General features: G+C 48.1%; 3 protein-coding genes across 5 annotated transcripts in view; 2 read left to right on the forward strand and 1 right to left on the reverse strand.

The window, feature by feature from the left end:
• Positions 1-743: 743 nt before the first annotated feature.
• Positions 744-5,920, forward strand: PRICKLE4 (prickle planar cell polarity protein 4). Its single transcript, XM_026507470.4, has 6 exons — positions 744-2,406; positions 2,900-3,007; positions 3,696-3,833; positions 4,119-4,322; positions 4,871-5,075; positions 5,553-5,920. Exons 1-6 carry the CDS (start codon positions 2,275-2,277, stop codon positions 5,918-5,920), a joined length of 1,155 nt encoding a protein of 384 aa, XP_026363255.1. The 5' UTR covers positions 744-2,274.
• Positions 5,503-9,242, forward strand: TOMM6 (translocase of outer mitochondrial membrane 6). Its single transcript, XM_026507469.4, has 3 exons — positions 5,503-6,636; positions 7,150-7,254; positions 7,483-9,242. Exons 1-2 carry the CDS (start codon positions 6,509-6,511, stop codon positions 7,244-7,246), a joined length of 225 nt encoding a protein of 74 aa, XP_026363254.1. The 5' UTR covers positions 5,503-6,508; the 3' UTR covers positions 7,247-7,254; positions 7,483-9,242.
• Positions 7,805-27,035, reverse strand: part of USP49 (ubiquitin specific peptidase 49) — an 80,689-nt gene continuing 61,458 nt past the window's right edge. For all 3 annotated transcript variants that reach the window (XM_057303870.1, XM_057303871.1, XM_057303872.1), the window contains exons 4-8: positions 20,888-22,253; positions 19,357-19,561; positions 16,123-16,231; positions 15,357-15,562; positions 7,805-14,377 (exon numbers count right to left, since the gene is read on the reverse strand). In XM_057303870.1, the coding sequence (XP_057159853.1) occupies positions 14,187-14,377; positions 15,357-15,562; positions 16,123-16,231; positions 19,357-19,561; positions 20,888-22,225 (2,049 nt within the window). In that variant the 5' untranslated portion in view covers positions 22,226-22,253 and the 3' untranslated portion in view covers positions 7,805-14,186. The remainder of the gene's footprint in view (positions 14,378-15,356; positions 15,563-16,122; positions 16,232-19,356; positions 19,562-20,887; positions 22,254-27,035) is intronic.

Below are 27,035 nucleotides of genomic sequence, written 5' to 3' on the forward strand. Positions count from 1 at the left end.
TTAAAGACCTAGCGCGACGGCAGCTCCCTGGTGTCTTTCCTGTGCCCCCTGGGGCGCCGTGACGGCGCTACACCCCTGGGATGGAGAGGGGGGGCAGTTGAGCCTGCACACTTTCCACCCTGAGATCCCCCAAATTCTTTCCTTCAGGCTGCAACTCCAGGCCCCTCCCGAGCCGTCCTCTCTACCAGTCCGGGAGGGGCGGGCAGGGGCCGCGGGGGGCGTGGGAGAGGAAGGGCCGCGCTCCCGGGGCGGGCAGAGGCAGGCGCTGAGGCCTCGGGGTGGGGACTGGGTGGGGGGCCCGACGGCGGGGTCTGTCCAGAACGGCCCGGACGCCGGCGCGCAGCGAGGGTGAGACCCCAGCGGAATCCCATTCCCTCCCCAAAACTCCCAGCAGCCAGACTGGGAACCCCAGCTGAGTCCCGGGGAAGTCCAAGAAAAAACTTTGGGGATCTGTCGAGAGGGCACTTGGCGGGACCGGGCACTTCTTTTCTCCCTCTCACTGTCCGCGGAAAACCTTCCCAACCTTTTACCTCCCCAGTCCCTAGGACCGCGCAGGCTCTGTCATCGAGGGCAGGGGTGGATTGGGAAGGTCGAACTCTTGAGGCCGGTTGCACCTGCCCGTGGGGGGGGGGGGGTGCGGCGAGAGATGGGGTTCAGACCTGAGGGGAGGGGAATTCTTGAAGGAATCCAGCATGTTAGTAAGACGTCGTCCAGTGCTGAGTGGAGGTGGGAGGATGGAAGGGTGAGGGGTGAGAGCTGATTTCTGAGGGTTGTTTCTGTGGGGGGCAATTTCATACAAACTATAACTTGGAAGAGGGGGTACAAATCCACTCTGAGGTCCCAGATGGCCCCCATCCTGTGCCCGACCCTCTCCCAAGCACCTCTTGCTTCCTGGAGCAGGGGCAGTGCTGTTAGGGGAAGTGGCTACTCCTGGCCCTGAATGTGAACAGCCCATCCTGGCTGCTTTCCACAGGAAACTGACGAGAGGGACTGAACAGGAAGGAAGCAGATGGGTGTGGAAGCAGGGATGGGTGGCACAGGCCATCTGAAGGTGGGGGCGCAGGTAGGAGGGGTGCTCAGGGCTGGGAAGCAATATAACTGTTATAGCCCAAACCTTGTTCCCAACTCCACAGCTGGGTCTCCTAGAGGCCTGGGATTTGGTGAGACCCTCCTGTGCTCAGCTACTGTCAGAATCTACCCTGGATCTCAAAGGCCACCTCTTCCTAGGACATCCTTCAGCTTTCTAGTGTGACTTTAGGCAAGTTAACCTCAGTTTGTTTCACTCATCAAATGGGATAACAGAAACTACCTGATAGGATTGTTTTGAGGATGCATTATATTATGTAAAATGCTAGTATAGTCCCTCGCATGGAGTAAACATTATAGAAAAGTTTGCTTTGGTTCTTTTTCTTCCTAAGGAGCTGTATATACCTGCCCAGGGCTCTGGCCTCTTTCTGCAGGGTCTCATCTCTGTCTTACCCACCAGACTATGAGCTCCTTGAGGGCAGGGCCCTTTCCTTTATTACTTCAGTAGTCACCCCCACCCCCAAGATACTGTGGTCCTGCTAAGGCCAGTCCCAAGGAGAGCTGAAGAGATGTGTTTAGATTTATCCAGTGAAATTGGAAATTGCTGCTATAGGTAGAAGCCAGAAGCACAAGATTTTCCTCTGTTCTCGAGCTTAGAGACTAGATCAGGAACTGAGATGGGCACAGGGCACAAAGAGAAACATCAGTACTAAACCTCGGGGTGCAGACTGTACTTACCTCTGGAGCTCAGGGTATGGGCTGGAGGGGCTGAGAAGGGCTCCTGCTGATGTGGTCCTTTTACCAGGCCTGAGCCTGCAGCTAAGAAAGTGGGGCCTGTGTTGGGAGTGGTCAGTGCACGGTGAGCAGTGGTGGGAGTTAAGGCTGGGGAGGCGGGGAAGGGGCCAGTCTGCCCAAAGGCTCACTAGAAAAGGGGAATGCCCTCTCCTTCCGTCGTGGCCTCCTCTTTCCTCCTTTCCAATCTTGGGAGACCCCCAGAATCTGAGCTTCAGAAACTCTGGAGCTGAAAGGCCTGGCCTCAGCCACTTAGTGGCTGTGTGACCTCAGGCATTTCTGCTCCCTGAGCCTCAGTGTAGCTGTCTATAAAATGGGGACAGGAATACCACCCAGGTCATCTGGTGGTTGGGACGATGGAAGATCATTCCTGCAGAGCACTTAGCACTGCCTCGCACAGTGTAGGCAGCTGGTAAATGGAAGGTGTTCTTGTTTTCTGGGCAGACTTTGTCGCCAATGTCAGTGCTGAACTCTGACGGGCCCCCCCAAGGGGAGAGCCTCAGCCCTCACGAGCCAGGTCCGCCAGCCAGCTCGGACAGTGACCCAGGCCACTTGCCAGAGGGGCTCCCTGAGGAGACTTCACAGGTAGTGGAAGCCCTTCCCTTCCCTCTGAGACCCGACATGCCCTCCATCCTGCAGACCTCCTCCCACTTCCACCACCTGGAAGGTAGTTAGCTGTTGTGCCCAGCCTCCCATGACCCTTTTCTCTTTGCAGGAATCCCTGTCTCTACAGCCGCCTCAGGATGGGACATGGGGGTTCAACTTTAAACTTATTCACATGAATACACATTACCTCTCCTGGGGGGGGCGGTCTGTGTTGTCAAAGCAGACTCTAGGCTTTGACCCAGTGGAGTAAAGGGAGTGATTTAAAGCATAAGACAGGATGCCATTTGGGGGTATAGGGCCTCCCCAACCTGCCTCAATTGGACCACAGATGCAGGAGTGGATCAGCTGTCCTTGTCTTGATCTTGAAGGAGGGGGTGCTTGGAGTCATTCCAGATTGGAGAAGAGGTGTCAGTGAGGAGGGAGGAAAGAAGAGGAAGGCAAACTTAACCACCCTTCTCCCGCTGCATCTCCTCAGGGTCCTAAAGTTCTGAGCTTGGGGCTCCCTGGCCTGGACACCAGCGGGGCCCCCGACTGGCCTGGGCTTCGGATCCTCCTGCAACAGCTGCCTCCACAGGACAGTGATGTGGGTCTCCCTCTCTCCAGCGTCCCGATCTCTTACCTCCCTCTCTCTGTTTACTGTGGGTGCAGAAGCCAGAGCACACGGATGTAGGGCCTGGCTGGCTCTGCCACTAATTGGGGAAGTCATCCCCCCTCCCCAGCCTGAGCTTTCCAGTCTCCACAATGGGCGCAATGGCCTCTGCTCTGCCCACCGTGCTTAGTTGAAGAGCAAATGAGAAAATGGACATGAACCACTTTTGAAACCGATAATGGAATGTACAAATGTAGAGAGTATGGTTAAATATTTATTGGGGCCCTATGTGTGTCCAGACTAGAAGGCTTACACTTCAGTTGAAGGGGGGGCAAGACAGGAGAACATGGAATTAATTGGAAAAACAATGGAAAGTGATAGTGAGCTCCAGCTCACTGCGGGTAACGATCTACGTTTGTGGTGACAGGGCTCAGTGCTGTGGGCTGTCAGGACCTGGGTGGTGGTGGCCATTCCTGGGGGGAGGTGAGACTGGGGTAGACTTCCTCCATCCCTTTTCCCTCTCTCCCTCTCCTTCTCAACGCCTTTCTGCGCTGTTATCTTCTGCACTTCCGGGAGCTTCTACGACCTCCCTTTGACCCAGCAGCTAAGCTTTCTCCCTCCCCTCAAACTCTGGTCTTGTCTGTGAGGCTCCCCCCGTCTCAGAGGAGGCCTGTTTCTGCAGGAGCGCTACTGCCTGGCCCTTGGGGACGATGAGCTGGCTGAGCTGCGGCTCTTCTGTGCCCAACGGAGGCGGGAGGCCCTGGGACAGGGGGTGGCCCGCCTGGTACCTCCCAAGCTGGCAGAACACACCTGCGAGAAGGTATGTAGTGTGCCCCCGCCCATTCCCCGTTGCCTTCTCACTTGGGCAGAAGGGGCGAGCTCCAGGGACTCCGGTGAGGAAAAGGGGGTGGGGGATTGACAGTTTGGCACACTTGAAAAAGAGAAGCCAAGTTTAGGGGTTCTTGGTGGAGCCTGCAGTGGAGGCAGGCTTGCCAGGGGTATGGGGAGAACAGTGAGGTCGAGGTTGGGGTTGGGATGGAAGAGCCAGGAGGGAAGCTACGAGCGTGGTGCGGCCTCTGACCAGCCCCCCCCCCCTCCCCCGCAGTGCAGGGAGCGGCTGAGGCCAGGGGAGTACGGAGTGTTCGCGGCCCGCGCAGGAGAGAGGCGCCGCTGGCACCCGGCTTGCTTTGCCTGCCAGGCCTGCGGCCAGGCCCTGATGAACCTCATCTACTTCTACCACGACGGGCTTCTCTACTGCGGCCGTCATCACGCAGAGCTGCTGCGGCCGCGCTGCCCGGCTTGTGACCAGGTACGGGCAAAGCGGGTTGCTGGGAGGGGGCTGCCCAGGGTCCAACGTGGCAGGATGTAAGGGGACGCGAAGTGAAGAACTCAGAACCAGCCGGGGACCTTTGTGTTCCCTGTTGCTCTGACCTGAGTTCTGGGCATGGGAACCCGTTGCCTTTTGCCCTCCCCCACTGCAAGCAGAGTCCCCTAGATTTTCTTGGACTGAGAGACTTTCTCCGGAGGAAGGACTGTTGGGCAGACGTTCATCTCGGTTTGCCGGGTGCCCAGTGCTGTGCTCAGCTGATCAGGCGAGGACCTGCCATAATGTCAGCCTGAGAGGCCGAGCGGAACCCTGGGTTGGGAATCCAGGCGACCGGGGCCGCACTTCTTCAGGCTGTGCCACCTGCTAGCGGGATCCTGGCTAGGCCAATCAGCCCTCCCTGCATCCGAGAGTGGTTGAGATCAAATGGGATGTCTGTAGACGTGCTTTAGCGTTAACTGGGTATAAGACGTGGTTATTGGGTGAATGGATGAGTGAATGAATGAATGAGCTGTTCTCCCTCCCTCTCCCAGCTGATCTTCTCCCGGCGCTGCACTGAAGCGGAGGGACGGCGCTGGCACGAGAACCACTTCTGCTGCCAGGACTGCGCCGGGCCCCTGGGCGGGGGACGTTATGCCTTGCCGGGGGGCAGCCCTTGCTGCCCCAGCTGCTTTGAGAGTCGCTATTCGGATGCCGGCTCGAGCCAGGCCCCGACCCTGGAAGGGAGGGCGTCGCTTGGTAAGGGAGAACGTGCAGCTCAAAGGGGAAGGGGGCAGCGGCTTGGGCTGGGCTGAGGAGGGGATTCTCCCGGGCTGGGACCCTCGCCCCGGTCCCACGCCGTCCCGTCGGTCCAGCAGCGCCCCCGTCCCCCCACCGCACCCCCCAGACCCAAGCCTCGGGGCCCGCAGCTCTCACCGCGCGTCCCTGGCCGGAGCGCTCCAAGGGCCTCCCGAACCCATCCCGCGCCACCGTTGGGGCTGCGGCGCAGGACTCGCTCCCGGACTGGGGACGCGGCCGCCCTCTGGTGGGCGGCGGCGGGGAAGGGCGGGGAGCCCAGGAGGGGAGTCGCGGCGGCAGCCGCGGCGCGCACGGCTAGGGGGCGGGGCGGGAGGCCGGACCCCAACTGGAACTGGCTTCTGGGGCCCGCCCCGCTCGGATCAGGGAGAGGGAGACTCCGGGCTCTGAGATGGGCGTTTCTGACCCGTCCTGAAACAGGGGAGGCGAGACTCGACAGAGTTGAAGGAGACTGCGCCCTGCTGGACCCCGCTACCACCTCCCGGGCAGCCCTTCTCGCCTCTGCTTCCCTCTCCAGTCCGGAAACCCAGAGAGGGCTGCTTCGATCCAGTCCGGAGCAGGAGGGTCGAGCTGGGGACGAGGCGGAGGCACCCAAAGGGCGGGAGCGGGGCCGCCTGGAGACGCCCCTCGGTGCCAAGGAGGACGCCCCCTGCCCCACCTGCTCCTCTTCTGACTCGGAACCCGAAGGCTTTTTCTTGGGCCAGCGCCTTCCCGGTCCTTGGAAGACCCCCGGAAGCCTCCAGGCTGGGGACAGCGACACCTCCAGGAAGCACTGCACCATTTGCTAGCGGCGCAGCCCGGAGAAAGAGGAGGGGATGTGATCTGTTAGGTGGGAGAGCGAGGCTCTCCTCCTCCTATAAAATCCTATACTGAACGCAATCAGGGACACGCCTGGGAGAGGCGGCCAGATCACAAACTTGGAGTGCTCCCTCTTAAGCCTGCGCAATCTATGACTTCTGACGGAGACTTTCTTGGGGAGCCACACCCCCCAAAGCTACGCATCCCCTGCTGAACTAACCCCCATGGCCACCCCCACAGGGTGTGATAGCCCCATTCTCAGCAGCTTCCTGAGCCAATGACGTGATCACTCAGAGACCACGTGTGGCGGTGCTCAGGATGGCGAGCCGAAGGCCTGGAGGGAGCCGGAGGTGGAACGCGAGCTGGTGACGGTAGGGCGGGGCCGCGCTCCCCGCCTTGCGGAGCTCGTGGACGCGCAGCCCGGGAGTTCTTCCTCTCCCCCAGGAGCCAGACCCAGCTGGAGCCGCGGCGCTCCCTGCCGGCCCGTTGCCGGCGGAAGTGCGAGACCGGAAGTTGCGTGCTCCGCGGACGCCCAGCCGTGCGTCAGGAGAGGCCTTGCGGGTCCCGAGAGTGCAGCTATGGCTTCCAGCGGGGTCGGCGTGAGCGCTGCCGGCGCGCCAAATGAAGCACCCGAAATCCCGGACAACGTGGGCGATTGGCTCCGGGGCGTCTACCGCTTCGCCACCGACAGGAACGATTTCCGGAGGTAACCGAAGCCCCGGGAACTTGTCCGTTTCTGGTGCTCCGAGCCCCTCTGCGTCCCTCCCCTACTTAGCTTCTTCGCCCAGGCTGGCGCCTGTACATTGCCAGCTTCTTGGCCTCTTAGTGGCTCTGGCTGTGCTGTGGAGAGGTCCTTGACTGGGAGAGTTCCCGTCCGGCAGAAGCGATCTTTTGAGTTACTGAGCAATGTCTAGAGAATCTCACCCTGACCAGGGGTACCCGGGAAAAAAAGAGGCGCCAACACAGACCGGCTTTTCGGGCGAGTACGTAATTGGCCTTTGCATTTGATCCGGCTCGTATTAGACACTGGAACGAACTTTAACCGTGTAGGTCTTGGGCAACGTACAGTTGTAAAGCCCTACGTTCCTGCGATTCTAGAACTGTGTTTTTGCCTCGGATGGTTTTTCCAGAGTGGTGATGGTAAATTTTTTACTATCTTTCGTTAACTAAAGACAAGTGACTCAGTGACCACAGGGTTAATGAAATGTCTTTTTTCCAGGAACCTGATCCTCAATTTGGGACTTTTTGCTGCAGGCGTTTGGCTGGCCAGGAATTTGAGTGACATTGACCTAATGGCACCTCAGCCGGGGGTGTAGCCAAATCGGTACGCACTTAACCACTGCTCTGCATGTCTAGGAGCTCTAGAGGCTGAGAGAAGCGATAATTTATATCATCTATTCACAAAATACAGGAAGGAGACTTGACAGAAGTCCCTTGGCTATTCCTAGTTAAATGTGTTTACAGATGTTGCAAGAAATTTTGAGTCTTATTGATTTCCTTTCAGTGCATGTATATTTCTAATGGCACGTGTTGTCCTGTCCTCTGATTGCAGACACATGGAACCCCCTGTGCTGTACTTGAACCTTCTAAAAACAGAGCCACCAATCTGTGCCCGTCACAAAACTTGCCCTGATGGAAGTTGAAGTTTCATTTAGATGGGCACCTTCCCTTCCTGATTTCCTTTTCTCTGTTGAGCCCGCTCAGAACTCCATTCTCTGATCAGCAGTCAGGTTTCAGCCAAAGTGGTGTCCTCTTTTCTGTAAAGTTCTGTACATAGTTCCTAAGTTTCTGCAGGGGGTGATCTTTGCTCTTGTCCTGAGGAATAACCTAATGGTATTTTAACAAATATTTGGAATAAAGACTGCACACAAAGAATCATTTTATTCTTTTAATAAGAAACTTCAGCTTACAAAAACAAGGTGTAAAAAGTCAAGATTTACAAAAATCATAAAAACATGATTTATATTTCACACTCAAGAGACAGGAACAAGCCCTAAACATGGATTGTAACAGAGGTGGTTTGCTTGATATTAAAAGAAAAACAAAAAGGAAACTGTAGCCACTGTACATTGATGTCAACATAAGGTGAAACTATTTTTGAGGAATTTCCACTTTTGAGCAGGACTAGGGGAAGCCGCATTTGGTGTTGCATAGCATTTTAGTGCACCATGTGGGTCTTCCAGGCACGGAGGGGGGGGGGGCATTGTTGCTGCCATCGAGTTGGATTTGTTGGTCGAAAGAGGGCAGTGATGTGCAGTGGAGGCAAGGTGTACGTAAGCCTGGGCAGTGGGCACTAAGGTGACACTGCATGAGGAAGCTGCTTTCTTCACAAGGAAATAGAGGTTTTCTGACCCTAAATTCACAATAGTGTCACTGTCCAAGAGTTCGGAATTCTTTGGAAATGGAATATATAAGGAACTGGCATGGAAAAGACTCATGTAGGCTCAGATAGATGTGGAGCTAGTTTCCCCTAGGCAATTTTTTTTCCTAGTTGATTTATTCTAGGCATTTTTAATATATTTTTTAAAGTTCATTTAATCTCTCTGCACCCAACATGGGGCTTGAACTCATGACCTCGAGATCAGGAGTTGCATGCTCTTTTGACTTAGCCAGCCAGGCACCCCATCTACTAGTCATTTTTTAAAATCCTGCTTTTCCATGCCAAGTCTGGAACTGGTATGGAATTAAAGGACATGAATCGGAAAGGGGGGGTTCAGTATGAATGCACCACAGTGGCATAACTCTTAGAGTTGACAGATGTCTAGCAGTCTGTTCACAAAAGGTAAATAGGACAAAACAGTCCCTTTTGACCCTACCGGCACAGATCTTAAGAAATCTGTTTGAACATTAGATTGTGTATATATATTTTACAAAGCACCATTCTCTTGCAGTAAGCAGGTAGGTCCCGTCTGTTAGGGCGGGGTTTGAGCGTGTGTGAAGTCACGCCTGTGGATGGCTTACCATGAAGCCAAGACCCTCCGAGAATCTACACTGGGACTACAGATGATCTGACAGGTGTTAACACCCAACTTACTGGGTGTTACGATGAGGAAGGGTCACATACATGAGAGCAAGGCTTAGGTTTGAAACCATCACCTCCCAAATGGTGATCAGGAAGGAAAATTTTAAGCCATAGCACAGATTCTGGGCCCCTTCAGATCTGCATCAGACCGCTGCTGAGAAATATCAGCACCTCCTGTTCTTCATAGGCATGACACAGATCCTTGAAGTCTGCGACCTCATCTACTCATAACTGTGAGCAGCTGTATTTTGTAAAGTTTTTAAAAGTTGAAAATAAAAATCCAGGAAAAATTAAGACATGGCAACTTCCAAAGCATAATTCATATTTCACTCAAAATTTTGTTTTAGCTTCAAGTAATCGTGTTTACTGTTAGTTGGTTTATAAAGCCATAATACTGGCAAGGTAAAGTTTCATTTAAACTGGCTTAATTCCTCAAAGTGTTAAGAATTTAGCAAGTAAAGCTATCAAATCTACAATTTCCTCAAATTTCGATGAACAGTCATTAATTCTGTAAATTAAAATGCTGGCTTTCGCCATTCCAACACAACATTCTTCCCAAGCGGAGTCAGTCCCACATCTGTCACATGATTTTCAGCCCTGGCTGGCTAACACAGTACCACGGAGTCTCTTCTGCTACCTGCTTAGATTTTAAATGGAGACATGCCAGCAGAATAAGTATGGAAAGAGTCCACAAAAATGACCATTTGCCTCAGTGCTAGAGTAGCTCTGTTGTATTTAGAGCAACGTGTGGGCTGAAGGAAGAAACACCGGTTAAACTCGAAGCCCTGGACCAAGAGAATGGTTAAACGGGAAAGATCTAAATTAAACTCACGGTCCTATTTAGAAGGCGCTTTCAGCTTTAGTGCTGATTTCAAAAAGAATCTGAACCACCAGGGAGATGCATACTTACCCAGTAAAAACATTAGGTTGCCATGGGAGATTCTCCAAAAGTACCACCTCCTCACCTAATTAGGCCAGTAATTAGGCTGAAGGAACCAATTCTTAAATGTGCTCAAGTGGTGAGCTTATTTTAAAACGCCCTTTGGTGAAGTCTCATGAGCTCGACGGAAACCTTAAGGTCAGAGTAAAAGGAACAGGCTTTAAACAGCCCTGCAGGTGAGCGGACTGGGTCTCCTCCCCTTCCACAGCACTAAGCACCATCGCAGTCGGTGCCTGCCCAGGAAGGGGCTGGGGGGCTGGGACAGGTTCTTCGAGGCTTCTCGTGCATACTACACAGTGCACTGGCTTGCTCGACAATCTAAAGGTTCACATATAGGGGACTGTGTTCTACACTGCTTCCTGAAATTTTGTGCAAAAGAACTGCAGAACGAATGAAGGTAACACTTGAGGAGGAACCATTTTTGTTCGACTTCTACCATAAGTTGCCCAGCATTAGGGAAAAAAGCCCCTTTTGAATATTTGTGCTCTTTCAACCAGCTGGAAAAGCAACCCTTCCACTCATAAGATATAACCCGACAGGGGTATAGTGTATGTTTGAGAAGAGGTAGCACTCCCAGCCTACCCGAAAAGGACCGAGTTAATGTTTGGAACGTAAAAGGGGTGGTGAGAAAGAACAGGGTACACAGTCTGCCTTAAAAAGCAGCCATTTGATGAATAGTCAACAAATCCAAAGATTCTGGACATTACAGTAAAATTTCAGAACCTGCTGGTTAAGAATAATGATCTTTCACACACATGAGATGAAATGCTTTTTAAAAGTCTGGTATCAAATGTCCTTTACACTGTACAGACCCATTTGCCACCTGAAATGACAAGGCGGCATCCTTTCCCTTAATCTTTTCAATCCCATGCAAACCATAACTGGGTACAAGGCACCAAATGTTATGAATTGTATAAAATTAGTTCACAAAGCTTTATCAATAAGTAAAACAAACTCCATTTCCCCTTCCCTGCCTCCCCACCCACATCCCACCCCCCATACCCAACCAAGTTTTCATTCTGTACTACTGTCGACCTCTCAGGCTTATGCGGGGGGGGGGGGGGGGGGCCTGCTAGGGCCATGCCCCACTGCCAGCCAATCCACTTCATTAGTTCTTGCACTTGGATGAAGCTACAAGCATAGCCTGAGTAGGGAACTCATACAATCATTGACTCTAGAAGCCTGGCCATTAAAAACAAAAATAAACTCTGCTATTGAGTCCATAGGACACATTAACACTTCTACAGTTTCTAATTTTATTCATGACATTTTAAGAGACATCTGGAAATTCTTTTCAGTGTGGCACTGCCCCCCTCAGCCTGAGAGGGGGCTGGATCAAAACTGGCAAGAGCTCTGCCCACCATTTAGTAAGAGCTTCAGTTCCTGGCTGTTGAGGGCATACCTAATTTTTTTTTTTTTAACACTAGCATGGATGCTCATCTCAGAGGCAACCACAAGTATGAGGGTCAAACTAGACTGAGGTAAAAATCCTTTCTGAGGGCCAGGGTGCACTCATCTTGGCTGGCTACGGCAGAAAGTAAACACACCAGCCAACTACGAAGGGTTCCCGGAACGGGACTCTGACTGCTCGCCTGGGAGAAGCAGGCCCGTAAGGTTCAGTTAGGGGGTCGTGGGCTTGATTTGGCAGCATCTAGTCAGCGTCGACCTGGTTCTTACCTTCTTCTCTTCAGAATGTTTCAGTCTAAAGTAAGATGCAACTAAGAAACCCATCTACTTCCAATCTGTAAATAAATTAAAGGCAAAGGGACATTTCCCTCACAACAGCCATTGGCTTATGCAGCAGGGAACTCTTTAATAAAAATCTCCATAAATACTAACTTCTCAACAGCGGTAGTGCTGCTGCCTCTGGGTACCTGAGGTGTCTGTGACTGCAGGGGCACCTTCGAGAGTACGCAGCTCAGTGAGGACTCTGGGAGTGGTTTCTAGTCCAACTCATTTTAAACAATTTTACTAATTTGATAATGGGTGCTCAGCTAAGTTAAGCACTTATTTCACAAAGTCCTTAAATCTGCTTAATAATTCTCATAAATATTTGGTATAAAACTATTTTTAAAAATTAAATTTGAAGATCTTTTAATTTTCCATTAAATGTTCATTTTTCTTAAGTCTTTCCCCCTGGACGGCCTGAGGGATGAAGTAGATGTTCTATTAGTTCTTTTCCATTTGTAAGTTCTCTTTTTCTAGAATAACAAAGATAGCATCCGAAGAAAGATGAGGCACAATTTGTATTTTCCTTTTTACTCTCCTTGGGTTTTTTTTTTCGCTTTTGTTTTTGTTTTTGTTTTTGAGTTAATAGGCTTTTCCACTGCCACAAAAAGTCATCACCAATCCTGCCAAGTTAAAAGTGTGGATCTAGACAGCTTTACGTCAGAGCCTCCGGCAGCATGGGCAGCTGTGACACTTTAAAACAGTGTCCAGGAGAGGGTGAGCCCGGGCCAAGCTTGTACAAAGAAGCCTGCAGTAGACAATATAAACCAAACAGCATAAAAAATGCCATACGCTATCGCTTCCAAATAAAAGCTAAATATTACAGAAACCTCACAGTGTTGGAAAAAGCAAGTTTAATTTAAAATATAGTCACTCCCCCTTCTTTAACAGGGTGAGCCACTTTCTGTCTGAATTTCCTCCATGTCTCAGTGCTGTCTGACAGGTCCTATGGGAGAGTCCATCTCAGAAGTCAACAGCAAATGCTACAGATCTGCTCTGGAAACGGGGCTCATCAACACCCCTAAGCTACGACCCTCATTCTTATCCTCTCTTTTCCCAACCGCCCACCCTTCCCCAAACTCCCTCCACATCTGCTTCCTTCAAGCGACAACTGTACCTCTGCCTGAACTGAACATTAATACGATACGCTCAGTCAGAAGATGAGCATTCGTAGTGACAGGCTGAGGCAGGCTGCAGCAGCCCCCGCAGTGAGAGTTCCGGTCTGCGTTCACTGCTACCGGTGAGTCTAACTAAAGGACTGGGAAGGGAAATCCAGTGCTGCCTGAGGAGGAGGAGGAGGGTTTCCATCTGGGCAATTTCATCCCACTTAGAAACTGACCCAGTATAAAAAGAAACAAGTATTTTACTAGCACTTAAGTAAAGGACGGGACACTTTTTTTTCTCCGAGGGACTAAGTGTAGGTGGGTAAAGAAACAGTAGGGATTATCAAATTTGGGAGGAAACAGGCCAGGACCAGCAGCCATGAACTGTTCAGACATATTGGGGCCGATTCTTAAGCCCTAGAAAGCAGAAGTTCCCAAACCTTGTGCTGAACAAGAATGTTCTAGCCCTCCAGGTGCAAGAAAGAAGCTGCAGACTGAGACAAGCTGCATGCTGCTCCAAGGTGAGAACAGGTGATGGGCATTCAGATAAGGCCTGGACCACCAGCTATCCCTGCCTACCCTCAACTGAACTCTGAGACAGCCTCAGACAAGTGACCTAAAGACCAGTTCACACCAAACCATGTGCTTGCCCTACACCTGAACCAGGGATATGCTACAGAACTGGGTAGCCACAGGTGCCCTTAGGCTCAGCATGCAACAAAGAACATGTCATGGACCAGTTTATTGCTTCCCCATATGAACTGCTCCTTCTTTAGAACGAAGGGATGTTCATGCCAGTCTCAGAAGACATGGGATGATTAAATGACAGCAGCAGCCAGGGAGGGTAGGACACTTGAAAAACCTGTTTTGCATGGGGAAATTTGCCCTATATCTCATTCCACTCTTCCACTGGAAGAGGAAGTCTGCTAGTTTTCAACCCTTGAGGGTTACTTCCTTTGTGGGGACAAATCCTTATTATTCACCTCCTATCTTGGAACCATTCCCATCCAGCAAGCTGCCAGCCCAGGGACCCACCTCACGTGCTCTGTCCAGGGCTGCTCACATCAGAAGGGTTCTTCTGGGGCCACAAGAAGGTCCTGATTAGTGGGGGAATTGTGTAATGGAAAGAAAACATGGCTGCTCTCCTGGCTGCATATGATTAATTTACCCCCTCTCTCTTCCACCCAGATCCTCTCTATTCAGAAGCAACTGATGAAAAGAATCTTCATAGAAGTTACTCCTTTTGATTTGTTTTATCAAAGGAGGGAATTCCCAAATCCATTCAAAAGAAAGTGACTACAGATTTTATGATAGAACATGAGTCACCTAGCACCTTCTGCTGTAGTCCCAGTGAGGCAAACCTAGTACTCTGTTCCTGCCCTAAACCTTATTTCCTTTAAGAGGAAAGATACACGAACATCAATAGTTTAAAAGCCAGCCAGTCCTTGAAACGTGCCTCCCATTCAGGGGAAGGTCCGTGGTCTGCCCTCACCGTTGTTGCTGGACTGCACCTGAGCTTGGAGTTGGGTTTCTGAAATTCCTGCACTGCCCTGAACTGTTCTTTGAGTGTAAAAAAGGATGTAGGCTTGAGTTTTGCACACTTCCTCGACACTGCATACATTCAGCTTTGAGTCATTGCAGTGGACCCAAAAACCTAGGAAACCAAAGGAAAGAAAGAAAGAAAGTGACTACCCCAGTCGTATTTCCAATTGGCAGGCAAAACCAGGAGATGAAGAAAGGGACAGAGGAGTTCTGAACAGAACCAACCCCTGACTGGTGGTGGGGGGGGGCGCCGGGGGGCGGGGAAGGCTGGTAAATGAAACGAACAGACTTCCCTGCAACCACTGGCTTCAACTCCACCCAAGCCCACCGTGGTACTACTTACAGTATCGACTGACTGTAATTTTTGTCCTCATCTTATTCAGGCTTTTTCATTGCCCACTAGGGCCTTCTACAAAGGTAGCCTGAAGATTGGGGGATAAGAGATGGGAAGAGGAGGAGAGGGGTGAAATGTACATGGAGGAGTGATAAAAGGGAATTCAGAAGGAATAAAAAGTTATTTCACCCCAGCCACCGTATGGGCCGAGGGGTTCATTACAAAAAACACAGCCGCAGCCCACCCACCTCAGTGCACAGTAGCAGAGAGGCTGTGCTCTGGGGGGACAAGGACTGAAAGCTCCTTGGGCGGGGCCCTTGTACCCCCCATACCTCCTACGGTAAGGACATAGCAAGTGCTCAGGAAATGTCTTCAGCTTTACTATGAGCTGGGGCTGGTGAGAGTCATACAGCATCTCCATGAGGTTACGAAAGTCGTAGCGTTTCTACATAACCACGAAGGAAATGGAGATCTGCAGAAGTATTAATAATGAGAAACCTCTAAAATTAATTGAGCATTATGTGCTAGGAACCGTGCTAAGTACTTTTATATCTGTTGGTTCCTGTCAATTCTTAGGACAATCTTAGGTTGTCACTCGGTGATATATCCAAAATTTGAAACCAACTTTCATAATCCTTTCCACTAGATTTTCATGTATGTAATATCCCCCTATAGATGAAATAAAAGGAAAGCGATGGAATGTGGACACGTCAACCCTTTTCCGTGTCTCCCACCCCACAGAGTCAAGCGCACGCACCTCCCTCTGTGTTGTAGCAATAGGCTGTGTAGTGTCCTGAGCCAAACCCTTTCCCGTGATGCATGACCACTGCGGAGAGATCATAGGCAAAGGTCTCTTTGTCAAGAGAGGAGAGCATGTCCCTGCAGCAGTAAGGTTCCATGGTTAATACCTGGTCAAAGACGACATGGACCCCAATCTTCTCTCGATGATTACGGCCAGACCACCTAAAACATGGATATAAAGTTCTTACTAGTAAAAAATGGCATATGTTATCCTAGGTAGATGAAGGTAAAACAGGGAACTGAGAAAACATAACCTTCCAGATGTGGCTTTTGCATCAATAAAACAGTGATCAATGTCCACATATATTTCCTGTGAATGTTCCATGATGTACTCTGAAACCAGAAGTCCCTAAAACAAGCAGTGCAGGCAATAATCTTTTTACAGTTTACTGCCTGCCCTTCTTTTCACAGGTTATGTCATACTTGGTTCTGAAGATGACTCTTTATAAGCCCGAGTGAGGCTAGAGAATCTCCCAGCACAGACAGAGCACAGGCTAGCTGATGAGACAGGGCCCTGCGAGCTGAAGCCCTGTCCTGGGCACCCACCCCTCATCAACATGCCTTACTAGGCAGGAAGCATTTAATCGCCATGGAAAGTGCAAGACCTCTAGGGAACAGGCTTCCCCTCCCAACACCAAAGGAGACATCTGCCCTCACCAAAGCCTTTTAGGCAGCTACCCCCACAGCTCACAGCCACCTGGAAGGCCCCAGAGCAAGCTCACCTGAATCTTTTAAGGTGCAGCCGGAGGACCTGAGGTAGTCTGTAGATCATTAACTGCTTTCTAGCTTCACTCAGAACAAGGGGTTTGGGATTGGATTTTCGTCGTTTGCCTATATGGTTTGGGAAGGTATAAGACATAGATTGTGAGGAGTCTCGTTCTTTCCTGGCTATGGCAGAGACAATGACTTGCCACACAATATGCTTTCTCCTTATTTCTCAGTACTGGGACCTCAGTTTCATCTGGGGCAGCGCTGTGACCCTCTGGGGACCCTCTGTGACCCTGGGAAATGTGACGGCATTTCCCAGCCCCACGTGCCCGCCTGGTGTGGCCACGGCAGTTCTGCCAGACTCGGAAGGGATAACTGGGTGGTGGCACTCTTAGGATGACTGCCAAGTGCTCCTCTTGGACCACGAGGTAACCCTGGGGATGGAAGCCTTGAACTAGTCACGCTGAAAGGTGGAAAGAGCTTGGGTCCCCAGTGACCATGTAGTTACTAGGCTAGTCCCTGACTGTCCTTCAGACTTCTTTTATAGAATAGAAAAAATATATATATATCTCATTTTAAAGTCACTATTATTTGAGTTAACTGAAAAACCACCAAACCTAATCCTGATATATCCACTTCCAAATTTTTGCATCCGCTACCTCCAAAACTGGTATGGGTTTCCAGTGGTATATTCCTGATATGATGGATTTATTAATGGAATATCCTGGAAGGTGACTGCAACAACACGCATGCAGAGCAGATGCACATGTCAGGGTTCTATGCCTTTACACATGTGCTTATCACTTAAACTATGACGCACCAGAATGTAACTGAAAAAGTTTTTGTTTTCATCAGCTAGACTAATCCTATTTCCTGCTCACAGCTAGCTGTATGCTGTTCAAAACTCTCAACCTCAGTTTCCTTTCCTGTAAAACGGGGAATAATGCATATATTTCAGGCTTAGGAAAAAAAATTCAGAGGGCACAGGATTACCAAAAGACAGAATATTTAAACAGATTCTTTCTTCAGCATGGATTGTGACATATACAAATATTTAGAAAAGAAACTGCTGGTTTTATAGTTTTATGCTGTATCTAGTTTTTGAAACATGTTTCTTGGATAAAAGCACATGGCTGGACATGGAGGACAAGCTGGACAGACTGGCCAAATTCATCCAGTCCAAAGCAAAACCAGTGCTCAGACTCTCATTTTGTTTCTAAAGCTACTGAACTGTGAGGGGAATGCATTTCTAAATTACATCACATAAACAATGGAAATAAAGTTCTCTTAATTTCCATCAGAAGCCTTCTCTATACCCATTTACTGATGACTGCCCGGTTATTATATTAATTAGACCAGTGAATGGATGGGAATATAAAACTGGTGGTCCATGTGGTGCCTGCTAATTGTCTGTGAGGTAGCATGGTTTCAGTGTCTGAAGAGCTTGACATCTAAGTCCTGTCTATAACACTCATGAAAGGCAGCAAATCGCAGCCAGATGATGCTTCACGGGGCTCCCTGGGACAAGAGGATGTGGAGCTGCGGGTTCTCATAAAGGACTGCAGCAGAATGAGTGTGCCAGAGAACCTTTCAGTAGGGCTGGTGGTCATGATACGTGGGGGCATGAACAGAAAGAGAATTCAAAGAAGGGCCTGGCCTTGTTTTACATTCTAATTCACCAGCAGATTTTCGAAAATTATTGCAGCACTGCCTGGGAACGCTGGCAGTGACTGCCACTCTCAGTAGGGGGAGTATGTGAGCTAAGATGAAGACAATATAGACTCAGGCTTTGTTTCCCTAAAATGAAATTCACAAAGAAAAAGAAATTACTGATTCAACTGAGATTGATCAGGTCTGGTGACTAAGCTGGCCACATGGAGAGACAGAAGACTGATGGTTTTGAAACTTCACAAGCAACAACAATGCATCTTGTACCTTTTGCCATAGCTTTCCTTCCCTGCTACTGTTTGAACTTGCCTAGAGAAATCCTGATAAATTAGCACATCTGACAACTAGAAAAACAATCCTTTCTTGCAAAAATAAATAAAAGTATTTCCTCCCTAATCCGCCTGTCCGAGAATAATGGAGTTAAAGCTGTTAACATCCTTCTGTTCCTCACAAGTAAAAAGCTTTAGGAATCACTACCTTAAAAAAAACCAAACAGATACTGCCCTAATAAGATAATTTAAGTCACTACCTTTATATATCTCAATAAGGAATAGGGCAAGTGACACTATAGTTAGCCACGTACAGCATTTCAAATTCTGTTTAAACATGGCAGAATAATATATCAAGCATGATTTTTGATTTTTGTCCTGACTCTTCAGGGACAATAGGTTTCCCACAGTTCACTATATTAAAAGACCATATGAAAATATTTTAATAAGGGTCATCATAAGATTGTGGTTCTCAAAACTTGCAGTCCAAATTATTTTATGGCTGCAAATTGATTTCAAGATATCTACATAATCCATTAATTTTAGTTTCCAAATCTTGATATGCCAAAAAACCCAAACATGAGCTTCCAAGTATTTGCCCTGCATCTGCTCTGAATGTGCTGGGTTAGCAAAAGCATCAAGTGTTAGTGCGGTAAGACGGAAGGAGCTCTGCATAAGGTGCCTACATAACCATGTGGAAAGAGTTCCACTTTAAAATGACAGCCACGACAGAGAACTACTGCCTTATGACCTTCCCCAGATGCGTGGCATGTGAAGGCGTGGGAAGAAACAAATGCAGAGAGTAACCCTGAAGCTGATGCACTTTATGACTCACGACAATCTATAGCATCGGTTCTGAGAGACTTGCAATCTGCAAACTGAGTACAAGGCACATGTTTCCGATACCGTAACCCTCAACAAGCTATGCCACCTGACTTTAGATGAAATCAGAACTGTCAGATCTATATTCATGACTTTAAGCAGGACCCTTGTAGCACTACGAAGCTAAGCACTCACATTCTTAGAGTCCCTATTTCGGGATCCACACTTTCAAATGCCTCCCAAGGTAACAACTAAAATCCATCACAGCAGGAGTCAAAGGAAGCCCAACTCTTAGGTTTTGTTTTGTTTTTTAATGTATGATGTCCACGTGCTTGTTTTCAGGAAAATGGGAATATCTTTAAAAGATCCTTTAGAACCATCAGTATTACCAGTGTTACTTTTGACAGAAGGGCAAAAACAGCACCTTACACTGATATTCCAGATGCACGTCCCCCCTCTCCCTCTCCACTTCTACCCCCCAGCACTCACTGTTACACTGGTCACAAGCGTAGATTCTCCCTTCCAGGGCCTCTGTCTCTGTGAACTTGGCCAGCATCTCAGTGAGCAGGCACTCTGTCTGATTCAAAGGGACAAACCCCTTTTCTATGCAGTGATACCGTTCAGGGAATTCCAGGGACAGGTCCCAAAAGGGCTCAATGGTATTGGATTTGTAATTGCATGATACACATGTGACCTAGGATGAAAAGATTGATTTACAGGTTATATAACCTCCACGCTTCCCACATACATTTTTGCTCGATTTATATAAAACACATAACTTACCAAAACTAAGTATATAGTTTTCAAAGGTTTTTAAATTATAATATTAAAATAATAAATGTAACCTTAAAAGCATTAGAGCACATTACTGTCCGTATACATTTCTAACTATGATGCTAGCTGGAACTGGAAAACCACACAGCACAGAGATTATCACCTACCCCTTTCTCTGTTCTCTCCCAAAGCATGCTCTACCATTCAGTGCTGTGGCAGCACAGACTGGGTTATCATGGGACCATTCTCAGATCAATCTGAGATAGAGAATTGGCAGATTCCTGTCTGCTTCTCTCATCGCTACTCCTTCCTCATCCAAACTTTGCTACTTCTACCCACTCCAACTTGCCTCTCTTTCTTGCCCTTGTTTCTGGCAGTATCCCTACACAGATCCCTGTATTCAAAGAGCCTCAAACTACCTTATGATCAGGCCTCCTCTCCCTCTATAACCTTCCCAGATGCACGGTTCTTCCTGTGGACCCACAGCAGGCAGAGGAAGTGCCCATAGGCACTCCCCCTTTACATGCTAAAAAACAAAAGCCTAAATAAACCTCTTCCCAACCCATTCATTGTTCTTTTAAAACCCTAAATACTGAGACACAAACCTCAGTAACATAATGTAGAGGTTTTACCTGAATTCATTATGTTGCCCATCTTTTTAACTCAAAAATTCTTCCTGCACATTCTCATAAAGTCTTATCTATGAGTCTTTGTTTATGTCCCTACATGGCCTACGATCCAGAAAATGAGAGGTAATGGGGAACAGGAGGGGGGCTTGCTTAGGCCTTTGGTATCCTCCTTGCCATCTCCCTTCCTTGTATGTAAAGAATGTTCTGGAAGGAAGGCTCTTTCAAACTACCGTGAAACCAGGGTTATAGGCAAACTGTTCAATTTCCCCAAACTGATGAGGATGGCACGCCAACAATAGGTTCTTCAGTACAACGAGAATATTATATTACCTATATAGTCATTAAAGGTTAGATAGTCGCTGAAAATAACACGATATGGCAAATTCAACTAAAAATCTGCCCAGATAGAGGAGGCAAGTTCACCAACAAGGCCATTACAACGTACAGCACAACGAAAGGTACAATGGCCACCCTCCGTTAGGCGTCATCACAGCAAATGTCGGCTATCCTAGTCTGTCCAGGGACCTGGCAGAGGCACTCACGGAAGCCCACACTCTAGCCAGCAAGCCTCCCTGCAACGTGATGGGCAGAGTCGGGGGCAGGGTGGGCCGACCTACCTGACTGAGTAGCTGCCCGTGGAATATGGTGTTCACCACCTTTAAGACCTGTTTGGTGAGCTTCCTCTGGGAGAAAGGGATGAGGATCCGGCGTGCGGTGCCCTCGGACTCGAGCTCTTGCTGCACCTTGTGCAACAGCTCGCAGAGGAATTCCTGCGCATCCTGCTGGTCGTAGCCGCGGAAGGCGGGAATCAGGCTCCACACCGAGTGAAGCATGGCGAAGGGCGACACCAGGGCCCACTTCCCGGACCACATGACTCGGAAGAGGGTGTGAAGTTCGTGACACAGGGAAATGTGCTTCGAGCTCGGCTCCTTGTTCTGGATGAGTTCTAGGCTCCTGCTGATGGAGGCCCCGCCGTTGAAGCAGAGGCCCTCCCTCTCGCACGCCTCGGCCCCATCGCTCCTGGCCGACAGCTCGGTGGCAGAGCTGCCGGCCGGCCTGCCCGAGAGCGGAGCCTTCCCGTTGGGGGCCCTGGGAAACAGCTGTTGGGTCTGGGAAGGGTCGAGGTTCAGAAAACATTCGCGGAACTTCTGGAGGTGGCTGAGCACCTGCAGGATGGAGTTCATGTAGCAGGTGTTGCCCAGGTTGCGCAGGCCCGTGACGCCCGGCGCCATGGCGGGCGCGCGGCGCGGCGGCGGGCGGCCCCCGGCGGGCGCGCGCGGCGAGGCGGGGCGCGGGGCGGCGGCGCGGGGCGCGTGCAGCAGCAGGCGCGCGCTCTTGCGCGGAGGGGCGCTGGCCAGCTCCTCCAGCAGCCGCCGCTTCACCTCGCGCCGCCGCTGCCGCGCCTCCTCCTTCTTGCGCTCCAGCGCCTCCTCCTGCCGCCGCTGCTCCAGCTTCGCCTGGCCGCGGGAGCTCTTCTCGAACCAGAGCCGCAGCGTCTTGGCCAGCAGGCGCTGGCGCCGGTACCACAGAGCCGTGAGCATCTGCGGCTGTCCCTGAGGAGCGCGCTGCGGCGGGACGGCGTCCTCGCCCGAGGCCATGGACCGCAGCGTCCGCCCGCGCCGCAGCGGCGGGTCTTGCTTCTGGCCCCTGACCGCCAGGAGGGAGCTTCTGAGCAGCTTCAGGTCCCCCTCGGGGTTATCGTTGAGCACGTAGTCCTTGCACAGGTAACAGAACACGTACAGATCCCGGACCTCCATGGCTAGCGGGTGCCCCGTCTCCTCAAAGTGTTTCAGGGCGTGATCCTCGATGTAGCGGCCGCAGGCCACGTGGGAGCACTTGAGACAAGCCCACACGGACTCGGTGGTGGCGCACTCCCTGCAGCACCACTTCTGCGGGTTCAGGATGGAGTGGTCCTGGGCGAGCCGCAAGCGCCCGACATGTTTGCATCTATCCATGTCTTATAGAAGGCTCCACACTTTCAACCTGGCACGACAGAGCCCCCAGAGAGAGAGAGAAAGAGAGCTTTCAGCCAAAATATTTTCCTAGAAAAAAGGCTTGCAACTGGCATTTTCAATTCAATGCTCATTACTTTTCAATTCAAAATTGGTTCCTTTGGAAGGAAGTTAAAAAAAAAAAAAGAAATTAATACTGGGGGGAAGGGCTTAGCACCAAGTTGAATCTTTACATTTTCTAAGCCTGTGATAGTTCTTGAATATCAGCTAATTTTTAGGTGAGGCTGATCTGTCTTCCTGAGGAAATGGCATTACCCTGAGTTCCACCAGGGGAAAGAGACTTGTATTCTGAACCAACAGATGATGTCCTGGAAGTGAAAGCCTCCATATCTTGTACTGTTCAAGATCCTAGTTGTCTGCACAAAAGGGACAGAGGGGAGGAGAGACATGTTTCATGTACCAGTGAGAGATGAAGGCCCTCAAAAAGGCTGTCGGTTTCAATGTATTTCAAAGCAGAGGTAACAGGATAAGGTAAGAAAGACAAAGTCCTCTATAGTACAAAGTACCATTTTTATTTTCTTGAGTCCAAAGAACCTCTCTAAGGAGGTAGTGTGTGAGCCTCAATCTAAATAACTTTTCAGTAGGTTCTATGCCCAATATGCTGTTCAAACAAGCCCTAGATCAGGAGTCACGTGTTCTACAAACTGAACCAGCTAAGCACCCCAATCTTAATAACATTTTATAGGTCTACTATGGTCTGAATGTTTGTGTACCCCCCTTTCACATGCTTCAATACCTCCCACCTCACTAAGGTAATGGTAGTAGGAGGTGGGGCCTTTGGGAGATGATTAGGCCCTGAATGGGGTGACCCTCAAGGGATGAGCCTTCACTAATGGGATTTTTAGTGCCCTTACAAAACAGTTCCATCACCCTCACCCATGTGAGGACATAGCGAAAAGCCAGCATTATGGTCACAAACCAGGAAGTCCTTACCAGACATGAAATCTGGTGCCATGATCTTGGACTTCCCAGCCTCAGAACTGTAAGAAAAATTTGCTGTACATAAGCCACTCAGTCTATGGTATTTTTATTATAGCGACCCTGACGGACTAAGACAATGTGAAAAGAACATGTACGTCTTGTAGAAAGGGTAGGGAAATGTTTACTTTCTTTACTGAAAGTATAGGTAAGTACAGAATTAGACAGATCTGACTCTTAGGACAAGTGGTGGCAAAAAGGGAAAAAAAGCAAATCTTCCTGATGATATATGTGAAAATGCTTTTTAAAAAAGTAACAACGGGGCGCCTGGGTGGCACAGCGGTTAAGCATCTGCCTTTGGCTCAGGGCGTGATCCCGGCGTTACAGGATCAAGCCCCACATCAGGCTCCTCCGCTATGAGCCTGCTTCTTCCTCTCCCACTCCCCCTGCTTGTGTTCCCTCTCTCGCTGGCTGTCTCTCTCTGTCGAATAAATAAATAAAAATCTTTAAAAAAATAAATAAAATTAAAAAAAATTAAAAAATAAAAAAGTAACAACATATTGAGTTTTTTTTTTCTTTCTGTCTTCCTAACATTGCTTCTTCAATATTGTTCCTCAGAGAAGCCTAATGGGCAATTTCTTCAAGAAGAGGCTAGACAATTATTTTAAAAGAAAACTTTGTATTCTTTGGAACCTTGACAGTTTTTTTTTTCTTTCCCAGGACCAGTATTTGAAATTCCTAAGGTAGTTCCTCTTATAAAGTGAACTTCCTTCACCTTCATTTCTTCTCCACTTTCATTTCTGTGAGCAAATGAAGTTCCATGATTATGGAGTCACCCAGAGAAGTTTTAAATCCAGTACACTCTGAGTAGTCCCTTTAGTTGGTTTCCAGATGCCTTTTTTGGCCTGGTCCTATTGCCAAAACCCACAACTATACCATGGGACCAAATTAGAGATCCTTCCCATTTTTTATTGCCCATTTCAGATTGGCAAAGGCCAAGTCCCTAGATAAGAAGCTCTTAAGATCATACAAAGGAAAGCAACCTAGATTATTATTATTATTTTCAATCAGATTGGATCACGCTTTTCCATTGAGTTCTTTCAGGATTTAGTTTCTCCTACATTATTTTTCAAATTATTAATTTTTTTTACTAAGTGCCCTTTAAGTCAGGTCTCTGGATATATTTATCCATTTCCTAACTAGATATGATCTTCACAGAGAGGACCATGTGTTCTATTTCTTTTTTTACTCCTTTGTAATTTTGCGGGTGTTCAAATCTCAGTGGTCAAAGGTGTTCTGTCAGAATTACCCTCCCACACAGTCCAGAATGGTACTGAAATAAACATTTCTGTTTACTTTTTATAGAACATACATTAAAAGATGAGATGGTAAATAAATGAATTTTCTTTTTGTTACTTATTACCGATCAGGAGCTCAAGTTGGGTACACATGATGCTTACAACCAATTACTGGGGACACAAATTAAAGTCAGTAATGGAAGAATGAAGGGGGGGGGAGTCAAGAGACTAGCAATTCCCAAGTTTCTCACTTACTTAGTATTTTTAAAGATGTAGTTCCTGAGCCACTTACCAGCATCAGAATTCCCTAGGATACATATTATATATATGTACAGATTTCTGGTCATAGCTCCAAACCTGATGGATGAGAGTCTGGGGAGGAGTCTCAAAGCTCCATTTTAAATAACCCCTACAGATGACTCACTTGTACATTAAAACCTTAGAACCACTGCTCTAATCTAGTAAGTTATTTAGGGATGAAGATATCTTCATGGAAACTAAAGAAAGCATTTTCTTCCTCAAAATCTTCCGCTTTGACTAATATTGTCCAATAGAACTTTCTGCAATGATGGAAATATAATTTATCTGTGTTGCCTAATACCATATTAACTAGCCTTGTGTGCCTACTGAGTACCTGAAATGTGGCTAGTGAGACTGAGGGACTGACTTTTTAATTTTATTTAATTCTAATTAATTTAATTTAAATTTAAATAGTGGCTGTATGTGGCTAGTGGCTGCAATACTGGATAGCACAGATCTTCAGCTCATTTGGCTTTTCTTTTTGTTTTCTTTCCTTTGAAAGAGTCAGTACTCGCTGAATCATATCTGAATAGCCTCTTCTTATGACTCAAAACCTGGCAAATCCCCATTTTAGCCAACAGGAGCTTTGATGTGTCTTCAGGAATTTAATCGCTACTGAGATCTTATCACATGAAACACATCACAGCTTCAAGTCCTATAAAGAGAATATCTCCATGAACAGGAATACAGCAACACAACACCTAGAACACTGATGCCTTGCAAAATCAATTCCTGTGCTAGAAAAAAATGTGCTGGAACAACCAAAAGCCAAAATAGAAAAACACTAAAAAACCATTCCACACCCTCTCCATGGAGAGCTATCAAACGGAAAGGGCACTCTGGAAATTCTTTCTTCCGATTTCATTTTCTGATCTATAAATCTGCTGATCACGCACATCCCTTCCTGCACAGCCCTTTTCCCATTACAAATCTGTCGTGGTGACTCACTAACCTGCCATATGGCAGAGTAAATCCATTCAGGAAAACACAGGGCTACTTTGCACCTCAGCACAGTGATTTAAGCTAGGCAGACTAGCTTCTCTAGAGAAAAAACATTTCCGGATCTAGAGAAATGGAAAACACCCAAAAGTGACACAAAAGAAAAAAGCCCTTTAACCAACATACAAGATAAAGAATAAAAACACAATCCAGGTATACTTAGTTCGAGAAAGACAATGTGTTTAACTTACCTCTCATACATACTCTAACCACTTTATTTAAAAACAAAGCCTAACACCCACAGGCATAAACAATTCTATTTTACATTTTTCTGACATGTACAACTTTTCCTTCATAGTTCCCAAAGCTCATAATAGTCCTAACATTTCCACTTAAAACAGACATCACTCAGTGTGACAGGTACCCAATATCCACGAGATAAATGTGCAGTGTAACCGGCAAAGAACAAGATGTGCCTTAATAGTTCTCCATCATCAAGCAGATCAGCTACTTTCAATGACTGTCCTGTACACCCTGGATTGATCTGCATATGGGGTAAACTTGAGAAAATATTAGCTTTTGCTTCTTTAATTACTATAATTATATTTTAAAACTATGAATCAACTGGAGCTAAAAGACATAATCACTATTTAAAAGCATTCTACTATAGTTAGTATCACTAAATATTAAATTAAAAGTTAATGAAATCTTCAATTCATGCCTTTTGTTCTGGTAAGAAACTTCTAGACTTATCCCATTATTTTTTTTAAAAGTCTCTGTATGACATGACTGAATATTACAATCATCTTTCAGAAATCTATAGTTTAAAAATATGATTGTCTTTTAATTGGACAAGTCCAATTGTTCTCATGTAGCAAATTTCTTAGCTGATTCTACATGTGTAACTGCATCATCAGAATAAAACTTCTGGGGTAGAAATCAACAAAAACCAAATAGGAAAAAATAATCTCCTTTGGGGAGATTTCCATTTCTTTTCTCTCTCTCATCATATTGATTTCTTTTTCGTTCTTAACTGAGGACAGTGGAATAATCCTGCCTGGTCTTGGTGAGACCAAGTGGCATAAATTCCGGCTTCAGAGAGAGTAGACACTATGGTAACATGCTGACAGCCTTCATTTACATAAAAGAATACTAATTACGTGGTATCATCAACATCTGCGATTCTGCTCACTGCCATATGCGACAGCGCAGGGTATTTTAACCCTTCAACTTACTAAATGTACCCTAAATTGCATGTACCACAAAACTCGCAAAGACTCCTTGAAAAGGCACAGTGA

Source organism: Ursus arctos, unplaced genomic scaffold (genome assembly GCF_023065955.2).
Source record: "Ursus arctos isolate Adak ecotype North America unplaced genomic scaffold, UrsArc2.0 scaffold_29, whole genome shotgun sequence".
In the NCBI taxonomy this organism is placed as follows: Eukaryota; Metazoa; Chordata; class Mammalia; order Carnivora; family Ursidae; genus Ursus; species Ursus arctos.